Below are 13,604 nucleotides of genomic sequence, written 5' to 3' on the forward strand. Positions count from 1 at the left end.
CATGGATACAAAAATCACTGCTGAAATTGAGGTTACAGGGAACCTGGCAAATTATGATCGTAAATCCTATTCACATTGTTGTATAGGATGTCATTAGTATTAAATGCACATTATTGCATTACTGGATAAAGCATGCACTTAATGACAACAGACGGAGGACAAGTCAGTTCTTTATATAAACATGACAAAAGCCATCTTTAATCATTTGCAAAGCTGAATAAAATAGAAATCATTGCCAGTTGCTTTATTATGCAACAGACATCAAAGCTAAGAAATGGGCATGAGGAAAGGCTGCCATGGGAACACCAGCCATGGGCACAGCCCAGGTCACCCAGAACTTGGCCCACCAAATGGAGGCCCAAGGTGTTGTGCATCCCAAAGAGATACAGCCAGCCCTAGAGGAAAGTCTTTACAAGCTGCCTGGGAGTTTTTTGTTTCCCAGCACCTTGACACTTTGTTTTCATGCAAAAAATACTTTGTAGCATTATTAGGACATTAAGTGTCAAGACAGACTGTGAAGGCAGTACAGAACCCACACAGTTCTGCTCTTCTATGTCTGTTTTCAGCTTCTATTTCCCTTTGACTTCTCACATCCTCTTGGCCCTATCAGTGCTGACTCTGACCAATTGGAATGTAAGAATCATCTCACATACCTTCATCATGATGTGCTTTAGTGAGTGGAAGAGTCACAGAGCAGGATGCAAAGGAAGATGAGAAAGTGAGGAACTTCAAAACAAGCTTGCATCCATACAAAACAGAGGGGAGGGGATTTCTGAGACAGCATTGTGGGGAAGTAATATAACATGGATACAAAAATCACTGCTGAAATTGAGGTTACAGGGAATCTGAGAAAATATGAATGCAAACCTGAATTAAGCAGCAGTATAAGCACTGTGTCTTAAATGCACATTATAGGATAAAGCATACTCTTAATACCAACAGCAGTTTTAGGTTTCCCAGCAGTTTGAGGCTTTGTTTTCATCCAGAAATTACTACACAGTATCATCAGGACATTATGTGTCAAGACAGAACGTGAAGGGAGTACAGAACCCAACGTTGCTGTAAGTTTAAATCTGCACTCCTATGTCTGTTTTCAACTCCTGTTTCCCCTTAACATCTTGGGATATTGTGGCCACATCTGAGCTTACTCTGAACAATGGGAATTTGGGAGTCATCTCACATACCTTCCTCATGATGACCTTTAGTGAGTGGAAGAGTCACAGAGCAGGATGCAAAGAAAGACAAGAGCATTAGGAACTGCAAAACAACCCTGAACTTGCACAAAACAGAGGGGGTGGGGGATTTCTGAGACAGTATTGGGGGAAAATATAATAATAGAAATACAAAAATCACAACTGAAACTGAGGGAGCAGACAATTGGGGATACTATGAGCATAAACCCTATTTACACTGCTATATGCGATGTCATTTGTATTTAATGAACCTTACTGCATTAAGCATGCACTTATTACCAAGAGGACAAGGAAGCTCTTTATACCAACATGACAAAAGCCATCTTTAATCATTTCTAGTGCTAAGTAATATAGATAGAATGGCCAGTTGCTTTGTTACACAACAGGCATCAAAGCTAAGAAATGGACATGAGGAAAGGCTGCCATGGGAACACCAGCCATGGGCACAGCCACAGGTTGGCCAGCACTTGGCCCAACACAACATGAGGTCCAAAAATTTGTGCCTCCCAAAGAGGCACATGCATTCTCAGAGCACAGGGAATCCAAACTGCACAAGGGCTTTATGTTTCCCAGCACCTTGACACTTTGCTTTCATGCAACAATTACTATACAGTATCATCAGAACATGAAGTGTCAAGACAAACATGATGGGAGAACAGCACCCAAAACAGCTGTGAATTTAAATCTGCACTCCTATGTCTATTTTCAGCTTCTGTTTCCCCTTAACATCTCTAGTCGTGTTGGGCACGTCTGAACTCACTCTGTACAAGGGGAATTTGGGAGTCATCTCACATACCTTCGTCATGGTGAGCTTTAGTGAGTGGAGGAGTAACAGAGAAGGATGCAAAGGAAGACAAGAGCGTTAGGAACTGCAAGACAACCTTGAACTTGCACAAAACAGAGGGGGTGGGGGATTTCTGAGACAGTATTGGGAGAAAATAAAATAATACAAATATAAAAATCACTACTGAAATTGAGGGTGCAGGCAATCTGAGATACTATGAGCATAAACCCTATTTACACTGCTATATGCGATGTCATTTGTATTTAATGAACCTTACTGCATTAAGCATGCACTTATAACCAAGAGGAGAAGGAAGCTCTTTATATCAACATGACAAAAGCCATCCTTAATTATTTATAATGCTAAGTAATATAGATAGAATGGCCAGTTGCTTTGTTATGCAACAGGCATCAAAGCTAAGAAATGAGCAAAGCTGGGAGAAATGAACATGATGGGAGAACAGCACCCAACACAGCTTTAAGTTTAAATCTGCACTCCTATGTCTGTTTTCGACTCCTGTTTCTCTTTAACATCTCTGGTCATTTTGGCCACATCTGAACTCACTCTGTACAAGGGGAATTTGGGAGTCATCTCACGTACCTTCCTCATGATGCGCTTTAGTGAGTGGAAGAGTCACAGAGCAGGATGCAAAGAAAGACAAGAGCGTTAGGAACTGCAAGACAATGTTGTACTTGCACAGAACAGGGGGGAGGGGATAAAGAATAAACCTGATTTAACTGGCCACATCAGATCTCGTTTGTTTTAAATATGCATTACCTTCCCTATGGGCTTTAGGTGGGAAGTACCAGAGAACAGAATGCAAAGAAGCATTGAGGGAGGCACATTCATGCACAGACTGAATAATCTCTCGGGCCAGATGGTACAGTTTAATCCCAATAATGGATTTGCTAAGGGCAAGGAGGAGAAGGAATGAGAAATTAGCTGCACCAAGTGAGAGGATCAGACTACAGCAGGGGAGGTTTTGGAGGAAAGGTAGGAACCATAGGCAACACAGTGACTGTGTCATGCTCCCCTTTTCCCACACTTCAATTCCTCTCAGTGCTAAGGTGATGATGGGAAGGGATGAGGAAGGCCAAGGCACATACTTTCTTCATGAGCCCCAGCAGCTGGGATAGGCTGAGAGCCAGAACATTGAGATGGAAAATAAGAGCAGTTAGACTAAAGAGTATGTGAAAGCAATAGGGGATGTATAAAACATACAGGGATGTGAAATAGAGAGAAAAAAAAAAATGGAGACAGGTGAGCAGAGTGTGCCTGGATACAAGAAATGTAAATCCTTCATGACCTGTGCTCTGCAAAAACCCTGTCAGCTGCTCAGAGCTAATCTGCCCCTGCTATAAACAGGCTTATAAGTTTTTCATACATGCCCATAGAACAAAGCTTTGCAAATGCAAAGGGAACCAACCCACCCTTTGGCTCCCCATCGGAGCACCAAGCCCCAGACAAATGAAGTACAAAGGGTGAGTTTCTGTTCCAGCCCCTTTCCTGGTCCTGCAGACACCACACACCCTGCAGAGAGCCAGCTGAGTTATTTGCCAGTATCCTCACAGATGTAACTAATAACACCACAGAATGCAGGTGTTATTATTTATATTATATATAATACTATATATTATAGTCTATAACTCATAATATATATGTCATACTATATATAACATTACATATTATAGAATATGTACTGTGTAACACGTGGCTACACACATACCTTGCCACAGATAGATTTTGACTTTAAAATCCATCTGATCGTTATCTGCCAAGCTATGCAGGAGAAACCAGTTGATATGGGATATAGGCCTTCAGAGATAGACCTCAGCTGCTCTTTGGCTGGTGTTATCAACACCCAGGGCTGAAAACCAGCCTCAGAGCCTACTGTGGCCTGAAGGAGGGGATGGTGCCCACATTTCCCATGCTATTCCCTCCCCAAAACCAGTGGAGATGTCGATGGATACACAACTTATGGGGGACCCATGGTGGGACCCCAAAACTTCCTCAGAAGTGGCCTTCCTAAGAAGATGCCTTCCTAAACCAGTTGATCCTCATGTGGAAATGTAGAGGCTCAGGGGAAGTAAGTGTTTTCAGGTGAGGCATCCCTTGTCCCAGCATCGTTCTCTCGCCTGTTGTTTTCTTCTACACTGAGCCCTGCAAAGAGCAGAGCCTAGGTGTCCTTCCACATACCTTCTTCATGGACCTCTTCTGTGGGTGGCAACATCATGCAGTGAAGAGAATGAAGAAGAAAATTAAAACAGAAATGACTTTTTTTTTTAAAACGTCCTTGAGGTTTTCCAAGCACACAGGGTAAGAATACACAGTGATGAAATTACAGAATGAGAGAGAAATAAAAACAACATCTTTATGGGCATCTTATGGGGTTCTAAATGTTACTGAAAAACGAGAATATGACCACAAATAAAAAACACATTAAAAAGTCACCCACTAAGTTATCCTTATTAGAGCTGGTTGATGTTTCCTAAAGCTCAGTTTTGATGAAATTTTAACCACAAATAAAATTTCTCCATTCATTTTTTTTTTTAATCCATGTTTCTTGAACAGTTACAAATTTAGATTCAACATTCTTCAAATCTTGAACTGTTAAAGAAATTCATCACTGAATTTCAAGAAATGGATGCTAATTTCCCTCCACCACCCTTTTTTTTTTTTTAACCTAAGATTTATTTAAATCAAATAAAATTTCTTTCCATATACGTATATAACTACACACTTGTATATGTGTGTGCACATTTATGTATATATGCACTTTATGTATGTGCATCTATATATAAGAGACCCAGTTTCCTACCAGCTCAATAAGTGACATCAATAGCTGTCACTTCATTGATGTCTGTGGCTCAGGACCACATCCTGGCCACCAAGTGTGAACTGTTTGCTTTGTATTTCTTTGTACACATTCTTCCTCTGCACCAAGAGAGAAAGAAAGCAGAAGCCATGTCACATACCTGTTGCATGAGCTTCAGATGGCAAGCGTCATGGAACAAGAAGCCACAGCAAACAGGAAAATGGAAACAGAAAACTGTTAGAAACTGGTATTCTAGTCAGGTAAGGCCTGGAGAATGAGTGGTTAGAAAGTGATGGGAAAAAGTTATATGGGTTGCTTTGGAAGGTCAAGCAAAACTGGAGAACAGTGCAAAGTTACACATCAGAGGAGACGGTCATGCAGATAAAGAAAAGTAGGATTGTAGTCACCTGCCTTTTAATTTCAATTATTACAATATTGAAACTCAAAAGGAGACAGTAAGGGAAGGAAGGAGAGAGGAAAGAAGTACTTCTCCTTTTAGGAAGGCTTGTCTGAATGAATGACACCCTTTGCTCACTCTTTGGGTGTTTGACAAGGTGCGAAGAAGGATGGAGTATGAGCAGCACTTACACCTCCCCAACTCTGCCTCTCTGGGCAACAGCCAATGGAGACACCTCTTGCTGGAGACACCTGCACTTGTTGCTCTTGTGCCCTTGATCTCCTTATCTCCCTGGTAGGGATGCTGAGGGAAACACATCTATGCCTTAGAGCAGGAACTATTCTGAGCAAGCTCCCTTCTGTTCCCATCACTGCTGATGAGAATTACTTAGTGGCAGCAACCTGAGAGAAACCAGCTGCTCTGCATAAAGGCCCCAAGATGGACATTTCTTTTCTGCAGATGACAGAGTCTCAAAGGTGGGCAACATGGGCAGTTCCACCTCCCAGAAAAGGCTTTCACTTGACCCTTTAGAAAGTGTCTTGGACACGAAGTGAGCTCTTGGGAAAAAGTAAAACCCCTAAGGATGTGCCCCAGAGTTTTGCCCTCATTTCAGTTCCAGATACCATGGGAAAATGAAGGATGACAACTGACAGCTACACTTGCCTGAACACGTCAGAACTGCCCAGTAAAAAACAATGATACAGTTCCAAAATTTTCCCCTCCCTGCTAACTGCAGACTCTGAAACAAGTCAGGTGAAAAAGCTTGGGGGTGTGAAGGGCTTTTCATACTCCATCTTTCCAAAGCTTCTTCTGTGTCTCTAGCAGCTTGTCAAATCACCTTTTGCCAGCTAACGGTGCAACTGAAAGACTTCCTCTTTGCCAGCTAATTCCTTGCCTTGCCTTTTCCAGACTTCTCAGTACCCTGTGCCTGGTGCTCCTCTGGAGCCAGACAACCCACCCTCCTTTTCAATTTCAAGATTCTGCTTAATCACCAGCTCCTATTGCTCCTACAAATATCATGTTTTATCACAACATGTCTGCAGATCATGGTCCCAGCTTGGCCACGTTTTGACTGACAAATCAAGTGTTTCAGATCACCTTTAGTGGCAAGTGTCAAAGAGAGGGGTCAAATACAGACAAGAGAAAGGCAGAAGCAAGAATCCAGGAAAGATCAGTTACGTTCCAAGTATTTTGTTACCTTCTTCTTCGTATTCCTCTGCATTGAAATAGAGGAGGGGAAAAAAAAAAAAAGAAAAAAAAAAGCAGACAATCATCAACTTTAGCAGCTAACACACAGCCAATGACAGGTTACACATCAGTAGGATGTCACCCATGATAGAACCCTTTAAATTCACATGGATATAGGCAAGATGCCCTCAAAGGATCCACTTTCAAATCAAAAAGAGAAACAGCAAACAAGCTGCCTTTGAGAAGAAGCTGTACAACGGGAGGAGGGTAATATTGTACTGAATTTTTTTCTTGAGCAATGGAAGCTCATGTGTACAAGCATGTCAGGGGAAAGAGGTAGCAGAGAGGTCCAATGAGTATATAAAAAAAACAAACAAACAAACAACAGAAAAGGGAAAAAAACAAAAAACATATGTTGCTTAAGTATGCTGCATTTCTATGTTTTAAGACAGAAACTATATGTCTGCAACACTATCAAAATAAGTTGCCAGCAGGTGGCAGTGCCCCTACAAAAAAAGAGCAGCATCCCCCCCAACACAGTCAGGACGTCAGTTTTGGGCTGAAATCCCAACGTTTGCCCGCAGCACAGAGACAGACAAACACTGACGTGCAAAAAAGACAACGACACATACTTAGACATCAGGTAAAGCACCAGTACATTACAGTAAGAGAGCAACGATAGGCAGAAAGGAGAAGACAGACAGTGAACACTACAGACTTGCACAGAAGAAATTAGAGATTTGGACTTACCCTCTCCGTGCTCCCTGTGAGAAATATTAAAAAAAAAATTGTTATTGAAACTAAATTTTTTTCCCACTCCATATTATTGCCAAGCTATGCTGAAGAAATCCAATACATTTCTGCTTAAAATCTATGTTTTTTCTTCTTTCCCCCATTTTCTCTTTGCTCTCAAAAGAGTCACTTAGTTTTTAGATTATTAAAAGTCAGTTTACTAATGTTCCTGATTCTGCTGGTGCACATGGAGCCGTGTCCCAGCATAATGTTACCATCATATGATACCCACAAGAAAACACTCTGCAGAGGCTGATAAGACAGATGAACTTCAGCCCCTATGCACTGCGCATGATGGCCTTTAACTCCAGAGATGCCTACTAAAAATTTTGGATAAAGCAGATGCTGTTGCTGTTTATACCATGGCTATTATCACCTCAACTTTGTGTTCTGTTCCCATTCCTCACCTCTGCTCCCTAGCCTTTCCTGCACCACTGTCACCTAGCACAAAACCCAAACCTTGAACCTGCCATGCCTGATGGAGTCGGACAGGGCACAGCCAAAAGAGACCAAGCGAGGAATATCTTGGATAGATGTTGCTCTAAAAAATGTTGAATTTCATCTTAGGAAATTTTTTGTGTTTATTATGTAAGAGTTGGCTAGAATTAATGGCCTTGTAGTAAACGAAGAGGCTAACTGACCTCAGCAGGTCAGCACTTGAAGCCTCTGACCCTGTGATTGCCTTAAATCTCCCCTCTCTACCTATTGACGTAGAAATGCCAACTGATCTCATTGCACTTGGACACATTACTTTGTTGCATCAGGGCAGAAAGCAGTTACTCCACCACTCTGCATTTCATTCAGACTCCATTATGAGTAGCACCATGGCCTCCAAGGGCAAGTAGAGTCGGGTCAAGGTGCCAGGAAGACTTTCCCTGCTGCATGAACTCCAACAGACCCTTTGACACTTGGAGCCCCTTCCCTGCTGCTCAACGCTTTGGGGGTTGTGCATGGGGTGACAGCTGCCTCCCATCCCCATGGGAATGCCCTTGAGCACTCTGTGGAACAGAACAGATGAACGTGCAGGCAGCTCGCTCTCTACTTACACTTCCTCGGTATCAGACATGTTGGCAGTGAGTTTCTAGATAAGAGATGAAAAGAAGAAGAAAAAAGTGTTATTAGTAAGAAAGCTTCCTAAGTAATTCCAAGGCAGGAGCAGATGGGTTGACATTTGAAGACGAAAAAAGCCAGGCATCTGCTTTCCCACACAGCAGCCAATCCCCCATCAACACTGCCATTTTCGGAGTGCTACAGACCCCTGCCAGCCAGGTCAGATGAGAAGGAGAAGTAGCAAAGGGGAAAGATCAGCTGGCAAGATGTGCCCATCAATGCAGCCACCCTTGGGGTGGAAAATCTGGACCTGGCTTTGGGTTACTAAACCTCCAAGGATCAGGGAGATGGGCACAGGCCTTGCCCTCTTGCACCTGTCTGACATTTCCATCACTTCAGCAAGATCAGAGAAATTTTGCCTTCTTTTATGCTACTACAAATGGAAAGATCCCAGCTTTTAAGTGTTACTCAAAGCTAAAAAATACAGTAGTAATAAAAAACCCAACCACTCCACAGATTCATCCAGAGATAACTGTTTAATCGTCAGCATGCAGAAACTGTCATTAAGTGCATTAAGTAACAATGTCTGGCTTACATAGTTGATTAATACATGAACAATGGGCTGGTGATTAATTTAGGATAAAAACTAGCCAAATACATGGTTAGGCAACCTATGTCAACCCAGCCAGTCATACCTATTACAACACATCTAACAGTGCATGTGAGACAAATCCATTCATGGCTCAAGCCACTCTTCTCTGGCTTGTGTTTAAGCATATTGCAGTGCAAGGCTCCCACCCTTCTAAAAGTCCTGTCTGCCCTGAAGCTGGGGGCAGGAGGTAGTCAGGGCCCCTCCAGACTTCCTCCAAATTGGCAGTAGGTCTTAAAATACAAAGCCAGGCTCCTCTTGGCTGGGAAACCCAAACCGTGACTTTCACAACTTCATTACTCAGCTGATATATGAGAGATGTCTTGAAGGAGCAGGTGGACTGATTTAAGTTCAAAAGGAACAACTGCGGCTCAGAAGCTTTCTATTTCAGAGGAAGGCAGTAATCCCAGAGGCTCCAACTCTGCCCTATAAGGGATCCTTTCCATTCCCCAGCAGTGACCCTGAACACCACTCTTTAACGCTACTCATTGACACCAACATGATTTAAAAGTTCATGTTCTAAGCAGGCTGCATTTTCAACCTCCCCAGATACTTTATTATTATTTATAAGAACTCAGCATTGCCCTGGAAATCATGCCAGCAATGGCTGTGTTAAAAATGGGAGGATGGCCTACAGCTAGGACACACAAGACCTGCAATCTCTTGGTGCAAAGCTGTATTTAATTGGTAGCTATGATTGCTCCCCACCAGACACAACTCCTGTATTGGAGTAACTTCAGCTCTGCAAAAGGCTTTTAGAATCACAGAATTGCTTAGGGTGGAAGGGACCCTAAAGATCATTGAGTTCCAACTGCTTGCTTAGGTATAACACCACTTCTCATCTTTCTTTATCTAGACCATCCAGTCTTCAAAATTTAGGCTTCCTCTCACTGTCTGCAGAGGACTAGCAGTATGATAGCTTTGCAATCTCACTTTAGCCTCCAAAAATTATTTGAGCTAATAGCAGTAACACTTAACAGTATGTTGCTTTCTGCAGGGGGTTAGTAGAGATTGTCCTGGCAAAGGCCCAAAGAGGGAACCTTTCAAATGACCAGCTGTTAGCTTATACCAAAGTATGTGGTCTGTAGGACTCAAAGCAATGGCCAATCCTCCCATGCACTCTGCTTTAATTTGTAAAGGCAGATTTCATTCTTCCCAAGATGGAATAAAACAATAAATAAATAAAAAGAGGGGCCGAAGAGCTTTGAACTAAACTTCCAATTTCACTGCATGGCACGAAGAGTGATATTGCTCTGTGCTGGAGAAAAAAATAGGCCGAGAGCCCTAGACGTGGAAATGAAAATGCCTGTTTGGTGCAGGGTGGGCATGTAATGCAGGGCATACTGTTCTTTCCAAGGCAATTGAAGTCTACAGGAGGCTTTGCCATCAGGCTTGCTATTAACAGTCATTGGAATGAGCTCATCCACTCTCCAATTTAGCTCTCAGGACTTCTTGCTGAGGGTTGTCACATTGGTACTCCCCTACGCTCTTCCATATTTGTCAATCCAAGTGCTGTGACAGCGAGTGGGACTTGGCATGGCATTTGCCCACATGCTAGGAAAGCCAAATGAGAATACCAAAATCTCTGACACCCAAATGCCCCAATCCAGAGGGGCTTTCCAGGCCCTGGATAAAACAAATCAATAACAAGACAAGGACAAAACCACATAGCAAGAAAAATACCCAGAAAAATCGAGAGCCATGTATGAGACAAGAAACGATTTTCAATTCCTGCACTGTCCACATAGCTAACCGTGTCATCAAAGCAGCAAACAAAAAAGATCGGTAGTTATCTCCAAAAGGGACTGAAGAAAGCAATCCACTAAGAACAGTGTATACATTTTCACTGACGGCAATGGAAAATCTCCAGCTGGCTCAGGATTGCCTTTCAGTGGAAATTACATTACACGCAGTGAACGCAGCCTGAGATTAAGGCTGTTAGCACCTTGAGGCAATAACTGGTTTTTGTTTGTACAGTGGCAGAGAAAAATGGGGTTTGGACTTGACTGAAGTTTAAGGATGTAATAAAATCAATTAGCTAATAATGCCCACCATCTGGGAGTACAGCAAAACACAGCTTTGCCAGCCCAAGCTTCCTGCCTCCTCTCACCGCTTCAGGTGAAAACAAAGCTTACCTTTTGCATTTCATTCAAGCTAAAAACCCTGAATCATTTCATTTCTAATTTTATTTGCTTACATTCTTCAAGCCCTAGTGATTGTTCCATTCAAAAATTAAGCCACGCGTGCTCACTTGCTTTTCCAATAAACACAAGGATGTGGCAGTTTTATTGCTTGCCCTCCCAGCTGGCAGAGCAAAATCCCTCTTCCTCCTCAACCCCAAATGGCCAAGGGCCAGCTCGGCTCGTCCTCTTCGACCCCAAACACTTCTGTCCCCCACCAAAGGAGCAGAGACATCACGTCCTAAGAAGCATCTTAGCAGCTGGGAATGTGCCTGCCTGCCTGCCAGCTGGGAGGAGGAATGGGCTCCCTTGTACCCCAAGCCCATCCTTGGAAAAAACCCACCACCAGCCACAAAAGGGAGACAAGATGGCAGGAGCCCTACTCCAGGAGAAGGGAGGGAGGAATAAATTGGCTGTGCACGGGCAATGAAACAGCAATCAGACAAGAAACAGGTTCAATCCACCAAACAGCCATGCTTTTCTAACAGGGGCTGCTGCAAACTCAACACACCCATTAATACTATTTTTGTAATAATATATTATCTACACAGGTATATGTTCATATGTATTTCTTCCTCTCACCTGCCCCCTCATTTGTTTCTGAACTGCTTGGTATTTTCCACCAATAAATGCTTCTCTCACTACTGGGGCTGAGTAGTGGATCTCACCTGTCTCCCTGTCCTCCACCAACACAAAGCAAAACACCAATTCTTGCCCTAAAATACACCCTTCACCTCATCTTTGGGTGTTTTCTACTTGTTGTGTAGAGGCAGCAGAAGCAACAAGGCTAAAATAGAGAGATCAGCTATGCTTAACTGATGCCCCCTACCCTTGCTCCATCCTGTCCCCATGCGCCTAGCCTAGCAGCCCCCCCAGCACACTGGAGATCCTCCATGCCACCCACACCAGCAGTCAAACCAGCAAGGCACTGGGCTTTGAAGCCACACTTATGGCAAACATTCCACAGCCATGCTGAATTTACTCATCTACCTCCTGCAGAGAATACTTCCCTAATTTTCTTCTTTCTGTGCAAGCAGTGGAAGCTTTCAGTGGCTGCATTAGTGCTCTTCCATGCTCCTCCTCCCCTACCTTGGCCATCCCTTTCTTCTGGAGACACATCAGTGTTTCTACCTTACTGCCTAGGAGTTTTCCTGAACACTGTGCATACCTCCTTGGCTCTAAACATCACTGCCACATCATTCCCAGCCTGGGCTTTGGAGGTGTCTCTTCCCCTACTGCTCACTCTCAAACCCAGATCCCTACAGGTGACAGCAATCTTGTGCAATAGCCCATCAAATGCAGTAAGGAAAAGCACCCTTCCCTTAGTGGGGACACTCAGTCTACACAGGATCCCACACCTCCCAGACCTCCAACCCTCCCCTTAGGATCATCCCTCATCCAAACCTCAGCCCCACCACGTTTCCCAGTGGGGTCCCACTTACCGGGAGGTGTGGAGGCAGGCGTGGAACTCCCTGTGGAGGGGACGGGCTGGGATCTGCAGGCGTCCTGGGGTGCTGCTGCTCTCAAGTTATAGTGACATTTGATCGTCTGCAGGAGCCGATTGGCCCCCAGCCCCCCGTGATGGGCAGGGAAAGGAAGGGAGTGGGGCAAGGAGTGAGGGAAAGGGTGGAAAGAAAAAAAAAGTCATACCATGTATAGGAGCAGCTGGAGGGATTGCACAGATGATGCATAGATGGGAGGGACATGTTTGGATAAAAAAACAGCAGAGTTCGTGTTTCTATATTTACGCTACCACTAGGCAAGCAAAGCTTAAAGAGGGGTATCTGAGGCAAAGGCACCTCAGAAGTGATATGCAGGGCTGTTGGAACTCCGTGGTGCGTGGCTGCTGCTTCAAACATGGTTGTGGCACACTACATTCCGCAAGCTTAGTACACAGCAGCCACTTCTGCACCCCCAGCCAGGTGAGGGTGCTTTTCTTTGAAGCATGAGTGACTTTATTCAGAGTCTGTAGAGAGCTCAAGGACATCCAACAGTGCTTAGAAGGTGTGTGAGAAGTCAGCAGTATATAGCACATGAGGTTGTGTGCATTGACACCCACCCATCTCTTGCCAAGGGTCTTGCCAAGCATTAGCGTAGGAGGAAACCAAGACCAAAATACAACAGTGGAGCAGGAGAACTGCCCAAGAGTGTGCCTGACCTCAAACCACACTCAGAGCTTTCTCACTGTGATAAAGAAGCAATATCTAAGTAAGAACATCCTACAGCAAGCCTAGGGTGTCTGAACCTCCCAGTCATCCCAGTACGAGGTCAGGAGCCTGTAAATGCACAGAAGGACCCGAATGCATGCGAGGCTTTATCAGCTGCACAGACACATGAGCAAAGGCTCACAGCACTTTGCACGACCCGCAGGTCACGGTTTCCATTTCACTGCTTCTTGCAGCTTCAGCCCCCATCCCCTCCTCCCATCTCCCCTTGGCAGGCAGTCCCTGCCACACAGACCGTGCCCACAGTGTGCCTGGCAGATGGGGCACCCCTTTCTCGCAGCCTGTAAGAGCAGAGAAAACCTTTCAGAGCTACAGGACAAGTGATATTTTT

The 13,604-nt window shown here is 44.1% G+C and overlaps 1 protein-coding gene across 7 annotated transcripts in view; it reads right to left on the reverse strand.

Annotated features, from left to right (window-relative positions):
- TNNT3 (troponin T3, fast skeletal type) overlaps nucleotides 1-13,604 on the reverse strand; it is a 43,186-nt gene that overhangs the window by 22,312 nt on the left and 7,270 nt on the right. Inside the window, exons 2-10 of one of the 7 annotated variants that reach the window (XM_042813785.1) lie at nucleotides 8,216-8,250; nucleotides 7,128-7,141; nucleotides 6,388-6,405; nucleotides 4,953-4,964; nucleotides 4,174-4,191; nucleotides 2,578-2,592; nucleotides 1,990-2,004; nucleotides 1,185-1,199; nucleotides 654-668 (exon numbers count right to left, since the gene is read on the reverse strand). In XM_042813785.1, the coding sequence (XP_042669719.1) occupies nucleotides 654-668; nucleotides 1,185-1,199; nucleotides 1,990-2,004; nucleotides 2,578-2,592; nucleotides 4,174-4,191; nucleotides 4,953-4,964; nucleotides 6,388-6,405; nucleotides 7,128-7,141; nucleotides 8,216-8,235 (142 nt within the window). In that variant the 5' untranslated portion in view covers nucleotides 8,236-8,250. Of the gene's footprint in view, nucleotides 1-653; nucleotides 669-1,184; nucleotides 1,200-1,989; nucleotides 2,005-2,577; nucleotides 2,593-4,173; nucleotides 4,192-4,952; nucleotides 4,965-6,387; nucleotides 6,736-7,127; nucleotides 7,358-8,215; nucleotides 8,251-13,604 lie in introns of those variants that run through there. The other 6 variants (XM_042813787.1, XM_042813790.1, XM_042813789.1 and 3 more) reach the window with 6 other exon arrangements.

The sequence above is a fragment of the Centrocercus urophasianus genome, unplaced genomic scaffold (assembly GCF_019232065.1).
Source record: "Centrocercus urophasianus isolate 14NV4802_14NV808 unplaced genomic scaffold, USGS_Curo_1.0 seq_14, whole genome shotgun sequence".
Taxonomy (NCBI): domain Eukaryota; kingdom Metazoa; phylum Chordata; class Aves; order Galliformes; family Phasianidae; genus Centrocercus; species Centrocercus urophasianus.